This window comes from Homarus americanus, unplaced genomic scaffold, assembly GCF_018991925.1.
Source record: "Homarus americanus isolate GMGI-L3 unplaced genomic scaffold, GMGI_Hamer_2.0 scaffold56009, whole genome shotgun sequence".
NCBI classification, from domain to species: domain Eukaryota; kingdom Metazoa; phylum Arthropoda; class Malacostraca; order Decapoda; family Nephropidae; genus Homarus; species Homarus americanus.
Genome location: NW_024739542.1, coordinates 3,914,869 through 3,932,974, shown reverse-complemented (window position 1 = coordinate 3,932,974; position 18,106 = coordinate 3,914,869). Strand labels below are relative to the sequence as shown.

At 37.6% G+C, this 18,106-nt stretch overlaps 1 protein-coding gene across 1 annotated transcript; it reads left to right on the top strand.

Moving 5' to 3' along the window:
* The first annotated feature begins 1,266 nt into the window (after nucleotides 1-1,266).
* Nucleotides 1,267-16,664, top strand: LOC121874877 (mediator of RNA polymerase II transcription subunit 29-like). The gene is made up of 5 exons (XM_042379196.1): nucleotides 1,267-1,580; nucleotides 4,882-5,120; nucleotides 11,811-11,872; nucleotides 12,864-12,948; nucleotides 16,218-16,664. The coding sequence occupies exons 1-5, from the start codon at nucleotides 1,490-1,492 to the stop codon at nucleotides 16,437-16,439; spliced, it is 699 nt and encodes a 232-aa protein (XP_042235130.1). The 5' UTR covers nucleotides 1,267-1,489; the 3' UTR covers nucleotides 16,440-16,664.
* Nucleotides 16,665-18,106: the final 1,442 nt, after the last annotated feature.

Genomic DNA, 18,106 nt, shown 5'->3' with positions numbered 1-18,106 from the left:
TGTGTGGATAAGCCAGTCTTCCATGTTGCTTGAAGACTGGGAGCGTGATCGGTTTCTCCTCCATCCTGTGTGAGTGCGAATCTCCGGGGGTCACCATTTGTGGGGTACGGGTTATTTGATTCACACTCAGGATGGGATGGAGAAACGAAACTCACAATGTGCTCCCTGTATACATATTGTATTGGATGTACAGTGCAGCTTGGTGCTGGGAAGTGGCAGCGTGGTTACAAGCGTTGAGTGGAGAGAGCTGGTTGGTGAGGATGCTCAGAGGAGGACAGCTTGTGGGTCGCCATGCTCGCCGGCGGGAGCGAGGACCGCCAGGCAGGAGTGGAGGATGAAGTGTTGCTTGCTGCGGCTGTAGGTAGAAAGAGGGGTAGGTCACCACGAGGTCAGGTCTTATATAGCGGAGGTAGGCGTGGTTTAATAGTTGACCTCCGTCATGTAAGGCGGCGCTGGTTGACCTAGACCACGAGACATACACTGGGGAATTCGCGGGGTCGGCTACTCAGCGACAAGCGTTTGTAGGGGAGGAATCCACTACAGTGTCATTCTGGGCTAACGAGCCAATCAGTAGTGAAGAGGATAAAAAAAAAAGACAAACTCGGTTAGACAAAAGTCCTTTCCTAATATATCTTCCTTAGCTTTAGCTTTGCTCTCACTCCCATTTTCAAATGCGTCAGTGGAATTAATATTTTCCCAAATGAATGCTGTGAATTCCAAACTAAGAAATCGCTTTAATGTGAGGTCAGTTGAAGTAATTTTACAAATTCGATATGAGCTAAGGCTGGAGTCCGAGACATGCGTTTCCTTCATTCCTACAGATGAAATGTTGAAAAGTTTTGGGATAAAAAGATCCTCCAACAAATGAAGATGAAGGTGAGCCAGAGGATGTGTTAGTTGCCATAGAATCCTAAAGGATACATGTACACAAAAGACTTATGAACCCTGCTACCTTTTATGTGATGTAAATTATGAGGCTAAAAATTCTAGCTGATAATAAAGTGAAAGAATCACACTTTGTAATTAACTTTTATTTTGAATGTGATTTCCGTCTTGTTAACAAGTTTTTGTTGAAAAAAACATTTATTTCATCCAGTGAATACTTTCGTTTGAAATGTAAGATAATTTTAATTATTTTATTTCATGAACTTATTTTAAGCAAAAGAAACGCATTTCAGTGTTTGTTTTTTACTTGAAATCCTATTTTTCGTTCATAAGAGAATGTTATATAGCTATGTAGTTTGAAACTTGTATTATTTTTCTTATACATTACGACATAATAAACAGAAAACCAATTATGTTCTAGTATTCATAAGCATCCCAGTGTGTTGTGTGAGAACTGAGGTAAAGTTTGTGAGGAGTTAACCCCCGAGAAGTGGCCACACCGCTAGGGGTTGTCAGAGGAAGAAGGAAGGGAAGCTGTTCACTGGTTCAAAGGGAGACTCACGTAAACTGCATATATATATTCTGCTCAATTTGAATAAGAAAGATGAATCCCCAGATGATGAACGCTCAGATGTCACAGGTCCAACAGCAACAAGCTATGATGCAAAGCCAGCATGGAGGAATAGCCACAATGGGTAGATGAGGACTTAAGTTGTTTATAATTTCACCACTTGGGTCAGTTTACCATTCTCCGGGTTGGTCTGTCATTTGTAACTCTTGTCAAGTTTCTGTTACATCCAAGAAACTTTCAGATTTACCAACTACGTTAAATGATTTATTGGTGTTAAAATGAACCAACCTAAACTATCTAACCTGAGTTATGTTAAGTTTATTCATTTTATGTCTGATATATTCTACAGTAAATGCATGTTACAACAGTTATTGACAAGTATTGACATGAATTTAGTGTAGTTTAAGGTTAATGGTTAAGGACAATGATGGGTAATGCTTGATGAGAGTGGTCCGCCCTTAGCTCCAACTGCGGAATTTTTTTTGATATTTTAGTTTCGGTCATCCGGGGAATCTTAGGAATTTGGTTAGGTTAGGTTAGATATTCAAACTATATTTTTCCAGTGGGTTTTAATGTGTGTTGAACGATTTGGACCTTCATAACTGTTCGAAATCACATAGTTTGGATATGTCAATACAGGGATGACCGAAACTAAAATTGGTAAAGGTGTAGAAGAGGGTGACCACCAGAAGGAATTGGTTGAATGTTTTTTTTACAAACTAATATGATATTAAACACAAAAATGGAAACGACAATGCATAGAACCTGACCTAACATACCTATAGGTTGGGTATGTTTGGTTAAGATTTATTAGGTTCTATGCATTATTTTGTATTTTTTTTATATAATGCTAATAACATTATATTAAACACAGAAATGGAAACGACAATGCATAGAACCTAATAGAACCTGACAATCTTTTTATTTACTCTATCTCGCTTCACAATTCTCCTCCCGGCGCCATTGTTGTTTACCTCGCTGAATCCCTTTTCAAGAGACGTTTCCTAAATGATGGTGAACGCTTCCACGTATTCCTCCTTGCCATTGCTGATATATATCAACCCCAATATTAGGGTAAGTTGTTTAACACATAAATTAACCTGATAATGCATAGAACCTTATAGAACCTGACCTAACAAACCCATAGGTGGGGTATGTTAGGTCAGGTTCTATTTGGATCTGTGCATTGTTTCCATTTTTGTGTTTAATATCATATTAGTGTGTAGAAAAAAAAATTCAACCAATTTGGACAATTCCTTCTGGTGGTCACCCTCTTCTACACCTTTACCCTAAAATTTAAAAAAAAATTCTGTAGAAAATGGTAGTTAATATTTCGCCATGACTGGCTAAGTTCCTACTGACGCAATTTTGCCATGAGTGTTCTCTGATTAGCTAATTGTCCATTACCAGCAAACAACGCGAGAACTATATTTGAGCGTGACTGGCAGCATTAGGTATTTATTTCGCCATGAGTCAATCATTGTGTAGCTATAAACATACCTAACCATATTTCTGTTGTGCATGGAAACTACTTACAAAAATAGACTAAAGATTCATTTTAGATCGAAAATGGAATTTCATATTTCTATTTATATAGGGAGAATGCAAAAGAAAAATTATTTCGCCTTTCCGGCGCAAATTTATATTTTTAGTGTATTTTAACCGATAAGACCTCCCCAATTACCAATAATATTGGTTGTTCAAAATGGGCAGTAGAGGGAAAATGTGGGGTAAAATACTGTTATGACCCTCCTTTCACCGCTTACCCAGCTTCCACCACTGGTTACCAGCGGCCAGGTCATATACAAGTATACAGAAGCAGTAGATATATCACACGTGTCTTCGAATTACCACTGGCTGTCCCGCCAGTCTCCGGTAATTTCCCAACGATCGGTATCAGTGTACAGACAACAGGCAGGTAGATTTCAACGAGGTCACAGAAACACACTTGTGCACTGTAGACTTGTTTAATAGTCACTAATTCTTCACAACACTGTTCACAGGGTAATGTCTTCACAGCTGGACTTCGCACTTCGAATATATAGTCAGCACACTACCAGTGTACAATTCCTTTGTTTTTTCACTTTATATTGATCACAACAATTCCACAATACGTGCACAACAATTATCTTCAGTTGTCTTACTAGGCTTTTACTTCACACTTTGAGCAGATACGGTCGACCGACTCTTAGCCTGTTCGCGGGTGTTTATACAGTATATGTCTCGTCAGACGATCCTAAAACAACCCAGGCAGGTCTGGGAAGTTCTAGTACGTTCTACTCTGATCAAGGCTTACAATAGGAAGTAAATCTTAAAAAAAAAATAAAGCAATACATTCTAGAAAATTCTTACTTAAGTAATACATCAAGTTATACAAGAAAATCTCCCTAAACTTGCCAAAATAACTGTTGCTTGGGACAGAAAAAATCAAAACACCCAGTTTACAAACATTATAGTACCAGATTATGCCTTGGCATAACACTACTAAAAAGAACCCCAAACAAGCCTTTGAAAACCTTTTATCTAAAATTACCTAACTTGTATAAAGGTTAAAAATATGGTAATAGCTGAGAACACCACTACCACCAGAAGGAGTTCATTTTTTCCACATGCTGTTATCATTGTAAAAGAGGCAACATTAACTAGAACCTAACCTAGCCAACCAAAGAAGCCTACCTAGCCTTAGCTAACTTCCTAGCCAGAGAGCAGACCCTTGCCATATTAGACAGAAAGTACTTAGCCAATCAGAGCGCTCTCAAAGTAAAATAGCGTTAGTAGGAACTTAGCCAGTCACGACAGAATATCCACTACGTAGAAAATAAAAGCTTTCTTACCTTGAGAACATTTCCCACTACCTACTTGTGTCCCCCTGTCTTAGCTGTTGTGTCCTCCTGTCTATACTAGTTCCACGCTCACCTGGCCGGTAAGCTACGCCCCTCGTCTATAGTTACAAATTGCTGATTGGTTTATAGAAAATGTTCATGTAGCTGTCCATTTATTCCAACTAAATGTATTCACAATTGGTAAGCAGACCTGTTATTCTCTAAAATAATGTTAAATATCTGGACTATCAAAATACAAATGATTTCAAGGCATTAGCACTTCAGAAAGGATGTTAGAAAATTTAAATACTGTATATATCATAAAAGGTCGAAGTCAAAGATGAAATTCACTTTCGAATTAAGTCTTTTCATTATTTCTTTATTTTGTACCAAACATAAAGCAAACTCGGGGAAATAATGACCTATTTTGTGTTGGGGTCAGCCCAGTTTATGTTCTCTTAATACCAGACAAAATCGTTTGGCATTGTTTTTTTGCTTTTTTGTGCTTTAGTTTAGGTTAACCAGTTCAGTACACAAAATTGTGTACATGCAGGTATAAACATGGAAAATGACACAGTTTATTAATTTACACATCATCAACAGGGTCACAACAAAATCTTCAACAAAGTCAGCAATCACAAGAGCAGCAGCAACAACAACAACAGCAGCAGCAGCAGCAGCAGCAGCAGCAACAACAACAACAACAACAACAGCAGCAGCAGCAGCAGCAGCAGCAACAACAACAACAACAACAACATCAGTCTAGTCAACAGCAAGAGTACAAGCTAGACAGTATCAGTCGTGTTAAGAACCATTTTGGCCAGATGAAGGAGTCACTCATGGTAAGGAGACCTAATTCTGATAAATGTTATTGTTGTACAGTACAGCTACTCCTCGACTTACGACCGCCTCAGTCGTACCAAAAATTTTTTAAATTACAGTCGGCCCTTAACATACACGGGGGTTAGGTAACAGAGATACCCGTGAATGTTAAAAATCTGTGTACTTTTGCTGCCCCCCACCAAAAAAACCCTGGCCCCCCATGTCCTTCTTTACCATATATACCTGTGTGTAGTTCGAGTTTTTAAGACCAAATTATTTGGCAAAAAATTGGGGGTCAACCTCTAAACGGGTAATAATTTCGTTAGGTTGAAAAATACTTACCAGTAACTACCAGTAAACAATGGAAACGAAGCACCAACGCACCACCAGCTGTGAGTGTCGGTACAGTTGCCAGGGCAGATCTCTTGCGTCATCATAGCAACCCAAAGTAGCCAAATGCATGGTATGGTATGCACAGGACGATGTAAAACATAAAGTATTCATTTTTTAAAGTTTATTTATAGATACTGTACATAAATTTTTGTTCATTACATTTGAAACATCAATCTTTGTTAATTAAATTTGAAACAAAAGAAAACTACGATACCGTATTCTCATTAAAATATTACATCACAAGTATATTTTACCTTAACTGTGACTGAATGAATATATTCTCAGAAATAAATATGGAAATGTAATATTTTGGCTGAAATGACGTACATATTACAGTGGAAAGTGGGATAAAATCATGACGAAAACAATGACTTTCGCTTTCTTTCGTTCAAAAGATGTTACCGTAATCGCATTTCGAATGGTTTTCAGTTAAATAACTGTTGTGCTGTATTACAATAATATTCTATCGTATCATTAGCCTCATAATCCCACAGCTGAAAACCATTCGAAAAGCGATTATGGTAACATCTTTTGAACGAAAGAAAGCGAAAGTCATTGCTTTCGTCACAATTTTATCCCACTTTCCACTGTAATACGTACATCATTTCAGCAAAAATATTACATTTCCATATTCTCAGAAATAAATAGTAGTTTTGTTGAAATGTAATGTACAGTATTTAATATTAAAATGCAAAAAGAGCTATAAAAACAATTAATACTGTACACCCGTAATGTACTGGCTGGCATCTCCACTCGTCCCTGCTCCCGCCTCCAGCGTCACCACTCCTCCCGGCTCTATCCCTCCGCCTCCTCCACATCTTCACTACTGTTGTATTACAATAATATTCTATCCAAATTTACTTGAATAAATACTACGATACCATATTTCTGAATATTTTCATTAAAATCCATCAAAATCATTTTCCTTGTCATTGTCTTCAGCACCAAACAGCTCCTCCCAGTCTTCTCCTTGAACAGGGCTAGAGGGTACGTGTTTTTCAAATCGTTTTCAGTTAAAAAATGTTACATCACATGTATATTTTACCTAAACTACGCCTGAATGAATATATTCTCAGAAATAAATAGTAGTTTTGCTGAAACTTCATGTATTTCATTGTAAAATAGGATAAAATATATGACGAAAACAAAAGACTTTACCTAACCTTCCGATGTTCAAGAGATGTTACTCGTTTTTTTAATAGTTTTTGGTTAAAATACTGTTATGTTACAATGATATTCTATTCATACTGTGCTTGATATACTACATTCACGGAAATGTAATATTTTTGCTGAAATGACGTACGTATTACAGTGGAAAATGGGATAAAATCGTGACGAAAACAATGACTTTCGCTTTCTTTTGTTCAAAAGATGTTGCCGTAATCGCTCTTCGAATGGTTTTCAGTTAAAAAACTGTTGCATCACAAGTGAATTAGGATAGAATATTATTGTAATACAACAGTTTTTTAACTGAAAACCATTTGAAAAGCGATTACGGTAACATCTTTTGAATGAAAGAATGTGAAAGACATTGCTTTCGTCACTTTCCACTGTAATACGTATGTCATTTCAGCAAAAATATTACATTTCCATATTCTCAGAAATAAATACAGTGGTCCCTCGGTTAACGAGCACAATTCGTTCCAGCAGGTTGCTCGTTAACCGAAACCATTGTTTCAATGGGTTTTTGGGTAATTGGTTCCAGCTCACCGAAAATTGCCTAAATTCAACAAAAAAGGTAGAAAAGTACACTTACTTTGAGGTGTGTATGAGAAGGCTCCTGGATGATGATGATGATGGAATTAGAATGGGGGTGGAGGAGAAGGGAGAAGAGAAGGCATTGGGGTGGAAGAGAAGTCACCCCATGGCACCATTTCACCCATAAAATTTTAGTTCTCTTGGTTAATTCAAGATTATTTTTTTAAATCAACACTGCACTGCATTATATATTGTCAATATGTAAAATAAATTTCAAAATGACCAATAATTTGCTTGGAAACACAGAAAAAAAAGCATTTAGTTGAAGAGAGTCTCAAGCAAGATGTTACCTCCACTGAAAACAGAGAGAGACTAACGCCTGTCTGGTGTGTTAACAGGCTGGATGGCACGCCAGAAACTAGTTTCTTTACCTTCAATTATGTTCAATAATTGTTAAAATGACTAAAAAGTTAATATTAAACTTTTAGAATTATTAAATAGTATAAACTTCTTGATATTTACTAAAATAGTAAGAATTCGCCCTAAAACCGATTACTGTATTGGCGGACTAATACTACAGCTGATTGGACATAAATGCAACAGCTTTATGTTGGTCGACTCGTAAAATCTCGTTAATCGGTGCTAGATTAACGAAGTTAAAATCTTATGGAGGTGAATGGTTAACCCGAAATCTCGTTAACGAGGCGCTTGTTAACGAGGATCCTGGTAGTAGTTTGCTGTAGTAGTTTTGCTGAAACGTAATGCATTTCAATGTAAATTAGGATAAACTACATGAAAACAAAAGACTTTACCTAGCCTTCCGATGTTCAAGATATGTTACTTGTTTTTTTAGTAGTTTTCGGTTAAAATACTGTTATATTAGTGATATTCTATTCATACTGTGCTTGATATAATACATTCACGGAAATGTAATATTTTTGCAACTACAATGCTGATGTCAACACAAGCATGGTTACAGCGAGACTGACTGAGTGAGGGAGAGCTCTGCGTGTGTGTGTGAGGTTGCGGGAGCGGGCGGTGTCCCGTGTTCGGTGCCGCGCGCGATTTGAATGTACTTCAATTACTTCAATGTACAGAATATTCCTCCGGCTGGACAATCCCAGATTTGTGAATCCATGAATGCTAAACCTTATGTAGGCTAATGACTGTACATTAGTGTACAATACTGTGTAGTACATTTTATAATACAGTATAGTTTTTAACTGTATTTTTGGGTAGATTTACATAAATTTCTTCATTTATTTTCATCCATTTACATGCACAAACCGTACTAAAAGAAATAAATGACCTTAATGCAAAGCTGGAGTGTACATGTACTAATTTCATTACGGTACTAAAATTGTTATGTCTAGTGCAAATTAGAGCATGTTGCTATTCAAATTAATCAGTGTCTTACAAGAATCCCAGCAATGTTAATTATATTCTCCCAGGCCATTTCACTGGCATTTTAAAATGGGAGAAGCGTAGTAGGACTGTTAAATAAACACACAGAGACCTTCGGCTCAAACTGTCAAACATATCACCCCTCGCTGGCTGGCTGGCTCCATCCCTCCCTCCCTCATCTGCTCAGCCAGGGGTTTATTTAGGCTTACAGTTTTTATCTTATATAATATCTCAGACTAAAGTTAGGAGATTATAATTTGCATTGCTGGAATCCTTGCAAGACAGCCAATAATTTGAATATAAACGTCATATATTTTGCTCAAGAGATAAAAATTGTTGTACATTAGTGTACAGTACTGGTTTTCAGTTAAAAACTGTTGTATTACAATAATATTCCCTCCTAATTGACTTGAATAAATACTTGAATGGAAATATACAATATTTTTGTTGAAACTACCCGCGTTTCAGTGTAAAGTGTCGTAATAATGAATGGTAAACAATTTGCCTTCGGCACTCTGTGTTTCAGGCACGGCGAGCCTCAGTTTATTGGACGTAAAGTGTTTTTACTGAAGGTTTTGTTGTTCTAATACCCTCAAAAACTTGGGTCGACCTATAAACAAAGAATATCATAAATTAACGATTTTTTGGTAAAAAAAATCAGGGTCGACCTACAATGCTGATGTCATCACAAGCGTGGTTACAGCGAGACTGACTGAGTGAGGGAGCGCGGGGTGGGGGGCGGTGCCGCGCGCGATTTGAATGTACTTCAATTACTTCAATGTACAGAATATTCCTCCGGCTGGGCAATCCACGTATTTGCGAATCCGTGTATGCTAAGCCCGCGTATGTGAAGGGCCGACTGTACTTATTTTGGAGTCCTGACGTTAGTGATTGCGCTGTGTTCTGACAAAAAAATTTTTTGTAATTAAAATGGCTGGCAAGCTTAAAAGTGAGAGTTTTATGGTGCTGAGAAGAAAAAGAGAAACCCATTTTAGATTTTCTATGTATTATTTAAGCATTTTCGACTTACGACCTGGATTTGGGTCCCTAACCCCTTCATAAGTCGAGGAGCAGCTGTACTCTGCAGTATAGTTTTCTGTGGCTTATGAAGTTTCTGTTGTGTTTGCTATGTGCCATCATTTTTTTTATTGTACAAATTATGAAGGAGTGTTATACTGTACTGTAGTCCAAGAGCCTTCCCCCCAAAAAAATATGATAAAACCTTAGTCACCCTTTATTCCCCCCCCTCCCATTTTTTATACCTTAGAGAAGAAGTAGAAAGTGTGGTATGGTATATTCTGTACTACATTCATAGCCTTAGAAACAATACCCAGTATATAATTATATAAATAAGAAGGCCTATGAGAAATATTGACCTCGGATGAGATATGCGAAAGTTAAGTAAAACCCGTTAAGTTTTTATGATGGAAGCAGAACTTCAGTGAAAACTAAAGGAGGTATGAGGGAGTGGTACAAAGTAATTGGAAGAGCGTGACAGGGGTGGGAGTTGTGATGTCTCACTGGATGTGTACAGTTCTTGTGCACTAGTGTTAAGTTATGAAATACAGTGACCCCTCGTTTAACGAACACCTCGGTTAACGTAATTTCGATTAACGAACTGCCTTCCATAAGGATCTTCAATTCGGTTAACGAAGTTCTTACGAACCGACCTCAACATGTTTTCGCTTGCACTGACCGGGCAACCAGCTTTAGTATCAGTCCGCCAATACATTAATCGGTTCTAGGGCTTAAATTCCTTACTATTTTAGTAAATATCAAGAAGTTTATACTATTCAATAATTTTAAAAGTTGAATATTCAATTTTTTAGTAATTTTAACAATTATTGAACATAATTGAAGGTAAAGTGACTAGTTTAATGCGCGGCATCCAGCCTCTTAACACAGCAAACAGGAGTTAGTCTCTCTCTGTTTTCACTGGAGGTAACGTCTTGCTTGAGACTCTCTTCAACTAAACGCTTTTTTTCTGTGTTTCCAAGCAAATTATTGGTAATTTTGAAATATATTTTACATATTGACAATATATAATGCAGTGCAGTGTTGATTTAAAGAAAATAATCTTGAATTACACCAGAGCTAAAATTTTATGGGTGAAATGGCGCCATGGGGTGACTTCTCTTCCACCCCAATGCCTTCTCTTCTTCCTTCTCCTCCACCCCTATTCTAAATCCCATCATCATCATCATCATCATCCAGGAGCCTTCTACATACACACCTCAAAGTAAGTGAACTTTTCTACCATTTTTGTTGAATTTAGGAAATTTTCGGTGAGCTGGAACCAATTACCCAAAAACCCATTGAAACAATGGTTTCGGTTAACGAACTTTTCGGTTAACGAACGACCTTCTGGAACGGATTGAGTTCGTTAACGGAGGGGTCACTGTAAAGTATTATGCTGATATTCTGTCATCATCCCCACTTGCCTTCACCATAAAAAGGATTTTTACAACTTAGTAACACAAATGTTTAGTACTGTCTTGAGAAAGTTTCTGTTTACACAATCTACAGTTATATGAGAAAGTTTTTTTATAACTTTTTAATTATTTTAGCAAGCCTTTACCCTATGTAGTTTATTGCAGGTTGGACAGAATCAAGTGGAACTAATATACTTTATCTTTATTCAATAACATTAATTCAGTCTTACTGCTGAAACAGACGTGTTCCACTTCAGACAACCTCCCATCACCAGCAAGTCCATCATCAAAAATCACTCGACACTAATGGTGGTCCTGTCATCCATACACACCACTACACCTGCTTCTTAGATGTCCCTCCCTCTCATTTCTAGTGAATCCTCTACAGCACCTTGGTCTTCCTCTTTTACTCAATACTGTACATTTGTCTTTAACCCCTTCTCTACTGGGATGCCACTTTTAATATTTTATTTGTTAAAGCCTGACAATTCTATTCAACACAGAGTGGACCTCATACACAATGGGTTAATAGAATAGGTTTAGTTTTATGGGCCATATTCTATACCAAAGTTAATATTTTATAGGAAAAATAGGAATTCAGATTTGTACCCCAGAAATTCTTGCATACCCTGCAAAAATTCTCTTTACACCTGTAACAGAACCATGATTAAATATAGACTATTTAGTGTCATTCATTTATTCTCATTGTTTGAAGAAATGTATTGGAAAATCTGGTGGCAGTAGAGGAATGTTAAAACTCAATTCATTCTTTCTTGTTCACAGGAATCCCTCGGATGTTTTGCCACCAACCTTACAGGCAATCACCAAGTTGATTTAGGAAACAGGTATTTGACCATCATTCAGACTCACTTAAACACATTTTTGAATTTTAACAACGTTAGTAGTGTTAGTTTATGACCTAATGGGATTCTTTAGATTGCCTGCCATAGGCTTAAGCATTGAAACTCATGATGGCTGTGGCAATAACCTGAAGGGGAGATGGCAAATCTTTGGTTAGTTACCCCAGCTGTCATGAGTTATGCTGTCCAGGGTTCCTAAACTGTGGCAGGCTTATTCCTGAGTTGTTCTATTCTGGTTTATTGTAGTTATAAACTGGATTTCAGACTCAATCTCTCGTACTGTAGATATGTACAAGTATTTTACCCGTCCTTGATTGATTCCTTCCTTTGTTTAGGTATCTGCTCAAAATTTTCTTCTTACTTAAAGTTCTTGGTATATAGAGCAATGCATCGTACAATCTTTTTTATTGAAAACTCATAGGGTAAAATTATTGTTAATACAAACTTTCCACTTGAAAGGGGTTAAGGTTACGGGATTTTTTTTTCAGTAGTATACCGGTACTGTAAATTTCGAATGGGTACTGTACTTCTATGGAGTTCTTGTGCACTTGTGTTAAGTTATGAAAGAAAGTACTGTATTATGCTGATATTCTGTGTCATCATCATCCCCACATAGCTTTCAGTGCTCACACAATTACTGCCATCAGCTGTGTCTGTTATTTCATCACCCTTCCAAAACTGCCGTAATTATTGTTGGTACACTGTATTGTTGAATGACCTTTTTAGTAAAGTTATCATATTTATTAAAAACACTGGAAATAATTTGTGAATACTCTGAGATTGATTAATACTGTAGCTAGTTAATGAGTTAACAGAGATGACACCAGTGCTCACTGGGGTAGTGGCATCACTGGAATTGTTAAATCCATCAGTACCCAGAATTCCATTGTTTACATATCAGCAAAATGTCATACATATAATCTTCCCAGTTATATTATTCAGTTTGATTAGTCTGATATTGTTTGACTTTTGACAGGAATGCTGGTGAAATGCAGCATGCTAAATATGAAGAAAGTATTGAAAAGTTTTACACACTCTGTGATCAGATGGAGTTGAATCTTGTGAGTATTTTTCTGTGTACCGTATTAGTATAAGTATTGTTAATTTTGTTTGTTTGGTTTCTATAATAGTAGTTATATTTCTTTAATTTTCTTTTAACAATCAATACTTGAGTATACGGAGTATATATTTGTATATGTTTTATTTACTACAATAAAATAATACAATAATAGAAGAAAACCTAATAATACAGTAGTAAGAAAATAGATTTTAAATGAAAATTTGTGCTAATACTCAAGTTGAATGATGGGTGGGATGGCAGGCAGTAACTAGTGGTGGTTGGTTCGGACAATGTCTGGATGTGGCAAATTCATATCTGGTCTTTTTCTCTGTCCGTATGCCACGTTTACTTCCCCACTGCTAAAATGGACTCTGTCTACATCTCCCACCACTACTCACAATGTGCGTCCTTCCACAGTCTCGGTGTGTGTACACCTTTTTGCTACCTCTCGATCACTCCCTTTTGCTGTTCCTGGTGTATTTTGTGCCTGATTTCTTGTGCCTTGTGACTGTTGTGAAGTGTAGTGATGGCACCCAAAAGGAAACGTACGTGCTTACTGAGTAGCTCAGAAGCTGGAGTTGTTATAAACGTTAGTGAGTGGTTGGTCTGTAGTGAATATGGCATCGCTAAGCAAATGGTGTCTGATATACGAAAAGCTAAGGTTCCCTGCAGTCATTTGCAATTAAATATAGCCCAGATTCTTCAACCCCTAAAATGACTGTTGGGGAATGCAAGCTGATGTACAATGTTATGATTATAATTAACGCACCTTCATCCTCCGGTTCATCCGGATACCCTCTCCTTCCTATTTGTCCAGATTTGCGAGGGTGTACTACGAAAATTTTAATATATACAGTACAGCACGCACCTTAAAATTCACAAGGGTTTGGTTCTCAAAACGGTCATGAATTGCCAAATCCGTGAATATCATTTGTTGACCGGGAGGGGGGGAGGGGCATACTGTGAACCCTCAAAGATCCAGACTAAATGGGGGAACCACCTGTTTGAAAAAGCCGATTGTCTGTATCTTCCGGCGAATGTACTAAATGTATAAAAATTATAAATAATTATTGTATATAAAAACACCAAAAGTACACTACCGTATTTTACGGCATATAAGACACATCCCCCATTTTAGCAGGGAGTATTTAGGAAAAACTTTTGTGTGTATTTTCCTCCTGTAGCCATAGTTTTCTTGAAATAATATTATACTATACAGTACCAGTAAATGTGAGGAATAAATAAAAATAATACCAATAAGTAAGTTACAACAAAAACCACTGCATTGCCAAATCAGTAAATAAAAGCCGAATGAAAGTTTAACACGGTCACCATTTGCAAACACTCCCTGCTTCACCATAGTAACGAAGACCAGCTGGAATGCAGATTCCCTAGCAAAGCTTCCACCCCCTACAGTGCCTACACTTTCCTACCGTCCTCCGCTCCCTCACTGAGCCAGCTAACTCGTGTGCAAAGAAATGTATACAGTATTCCCTTTATGTGTTTGCCCTCAGGACAATTATTTCTTTTACTTTTTTTCACAATATGTGCGTAGGATGGTGTGTGCATGTAACCGAGTAAAAATAAATGAAGAAAGTTACGTATATCTACCCGAAAATACGAGTTGAAAAACAACTATAACACCTCACAGCTTGGCCCAGTATCCCGGTGGTTACAGTGATGAGTCTAACCTGGCTACAATGCCATGATTAATCACTATTAAATCAGTAAACACTAATAACAACAGCAAATTCATTGAAATATGTCAGGGAGTGAGGAGAGTTACAACAGCAGACGACATGCTAACTAGAGTCACTCCACCCCCATTACTCGCTCCCATTGCCAGATGTACGATCGAAATACGTATCGGAGAAATACATATCTTGTAGTCTAATTTGGAAATGGTGATGGGCACAGTGATATACAAGTTATATAAACCATGCATTTACATACAGTAACCTAATAAGAAACATTGTATCATTACTAGAGTTAATGAAATTATATTCCCACTAACAATAATTGACAACTCTGTGTACGTTTCCGGCTTCCTCGGGCACCTGTGTCCTGCACGTTGACATCTTAGTAACATTGGTCTAAGATCTTTGCTCTGTTTTGGGAATGCTTCTTAGGGAGGCTTTTTAGGCCCCAGAACCCCCAAATTTTGTCCGAATCTTCTGAAATCCGGATTTACCAGGTCTGAATATTTGAGGGTTCACTGTATGTAATACAGGACAGTATATATTTCGTAACAGCAAACCATTACGAATTATGGGTGATTTCGAATTTGGGGTGTACGAATTATTGGGGTTTTACAGTAGACAAAAAGAAGCTGTTTAGGAGGGAATTAAATATGGTGAGAAAGCTAAGAGAACAAGTGGAAATAGCAAAAAAAAATGTAAGAGGAAATAAATTATAAAAAAAAAATGAAGTAAAAGGAAGATTGAGAGAATTTTACTTTTGAACAATTGATAAATGTAACATGAGATATGTGGTAGGTTGAATGGTGCCAAAATGATAAGAGAGGAAGAGACTGGCTGTAAGTAAGCTCAAGAATGGTAAGACACCAGGAATGGGTGTAATCACCTTTCAAATGTTAAGGATGGAAGGTGAAATTGTGGAAGAATGGATGGTGTACAGGTATTAATGACATAGGAAGGGTACCAAAGGAATAGTATAGCATGCACAATTGTTTATGAAATTTATGAATCTCAAAAAATCTTATTTCAGTTGATTAAAAACTACATGGGAGGTACAGGAAATGTATGTGATAAATGGGAAATTGAATGCTGGCCAAAGCATTTAATAGAATCAAATGGGTTACTGTCCTGAAGAGGATACTGTTTTCCAATGAAAGTAGGACTGTCATGAATGTGTAATGTCACCATGATTATTTTAATAATGCCATGGATGGAATAGCCAAAAATGTGATAATAGTGGTAGAGAGAGGAGGCAAGTTGTTTGTAAACTGACATTACTTTACTGTGATGTGCTACAGTGCTTGGAAGAAAAATATAAATTTTTAGTGAATACTGGAGATAAAATAGGTGGAGAAGCGATAAATTTAACCACAGAATAGCTGAGGGAAGAAACTGACAGGTGCATAGAGAAATGCAGAGAGAGAGAAGCATAAAGCAAATTAGGCGATGTACAGGGGAATTGATAAATGTATTTTAATGCGAGTGTGAAGCATGGAGTCTGGATGTAAGAGGAAGTTGTATTTCAAGGGTTAATTGATTTCTCACATATTCTATTATCTTTCTCCATCCACAGAGAACAGCAATTGACAGTCAACTGCAAGGAAAGGCTTCCCAGATGTATACACCAAATTCAATATCCACACCACCTGTTGATGTGCAGAAATATGCTCATTATCTTGGAACAGTGAGAAATCAGGTGGTGTATGCAAAAGATATTCATACTGCTCTTGCAGATGCTGCCACAAGTATAAGTGTCAACACCACAGCCATGTCAGCTATGGACAGTAGCAATTGATATGTCAGCTTCCATAGTTCTTTTTAAAATTTTCAAGCCTTATACTGCTGTCACAAATCTATAAGTGACTTAATGTATGTCATGAATATGCCATTTTATTTCATGATGACTTTAAAGGAGATTATATACAGCTCAGCAGAATTCAACAATCATTGTTAGAGTACCAAAACTCTATTCATTAGAAACCTGTAATTTTTCACATGATACATTACATTATATGCAAGACTTACTGTTTTACTGTACCATCTTTGAGATTGCAAGTTTCAGGATTAAGTAAGGCAGATATCACTGGAAACAATATATACTGTACAGTATAAGCCTATAGGGAAGTATTAAATACTTGATGAAGCAAAACCTGGTGGTCTGAGTTGGTCTGAACGTACTCAAAGAAAAAAGAAGTAATTATCTGAAGTTACAGTTACTCTGTAGCTTATTCAGGAGTGTTCACAAGTGATTGATCAAGTGTTCAATTCCTAACTAACTCAGCAATAAGTTCCACTATGCTATTGTGTACACTTGCTGATGGTGGATAAACCTGTCAATGGATGGACCAAAGTCATACTAAGAAAGTGGAATAACTCACTGGCTGTTGAACGGTGAGAATGAAACAAGTGTCACAAGGAAAAGGCCTGTACAGCATTAATGAAAAATGTCAATGAATTAAAAAACAAAGGGTAGGATGCATTGGCTTGATGGCCCATTGGAAGCCGTGTAGAAATAGACAATAAGGTATACCAAGACTTCAATACTCAAAGATGCAATATTGCTGGCATTGCATTCAACTGTTTTCTTACTTACGTACTTTTACTTTTATCCTCATCACTACTGATCGGCTCGTTAGCCACTTGGGCGATCGGTCACGTCTCTGTTACGCATTGTTGGCAAGTACTGGGCATGCACCAGCTTCTGAATGTACCTGAACCTGCTCCAGTGTTGGGCAAGTCTGGTCTTGAAAGAGCTCACAGTTGGTGCCATCACAACACTTTCTGGCAGATTGTTACAAGAGTTCACAACTCTTACTCCGAAAAAGTTTGCCCTCACAGTTTTTTGAGCTTGCGGCTTCTTCAACCTTGAACTGTGACCCCTTGTGGGGCGAGCGTCCACCTGCTCCAGGTAAGGACACTCGACTGAGTAGTGCCCTTTGAGATGCTTATACACCTCAATTAGGTCCCCCCTTGCCCGTCTGTAGTATAAGCTAGGCAAGTTTAGGCGCTCCAATCTCTCAGGGTAGCTGAGGTACCATAGTGCAGGCACCAGTCTGGTGGCCCTCTGGACATTTTCAATCAACTGACAGTCTTTAGCATATCTTGGGGACCAGACCAGGTGACAGTACTCCAGATGGGGAAGCACTTCACCTTTGAAGATCGTTACGAGGGACGGGCCGTCTAGATATCTGAACGACCTTCTTATAAGACATAATATATTTGCCTGATTTACCTTCTCGCAGTAGCCTGAGAACTTCAGCTCATTGTCAGCATACACACCTAAGTCCTTCTCACATTCAGTCTCAAATAGTGCAGTTTCTTCATCCCATTGGGACATATGATACGCCTCCTTACCGTTGGTACACCCCAGGTGCATCCTCTTACACTTCGTGACATTGAATCTCCGCAGCCATTTCTTCGACCATTCTTGGAGCTCGCAGATATCCTTCTGCAGCTCTTCAG

What these genes read in the sequence shown, in the direction of transcription:
- LOC121874877 (XM_042379196.1), top strand. Translation starts at nt 1,490, where the DNA reads ATGAATCCCCAGATGATGAACGCTCAGATGTCACAGGTCCAACAGCAA. An exon ending in TGGAGGAATAGCCACAATGG is followed by an intron (nt 1,581 to 4,881) that starts GTAGATGAGGAC and finishes CATCATCAACAG; the next exon opens with GGTCACAACAAAATCTTCAA. An exon ending in CAAGTTGATTTAGGAAACAG is followed by an intron (nt 11,873 to 12,863) that starts GTATTTGACCAT and finishes GACTTTTGACAG; the next exon opens with GAATGCTGGTGAAATGCAGC.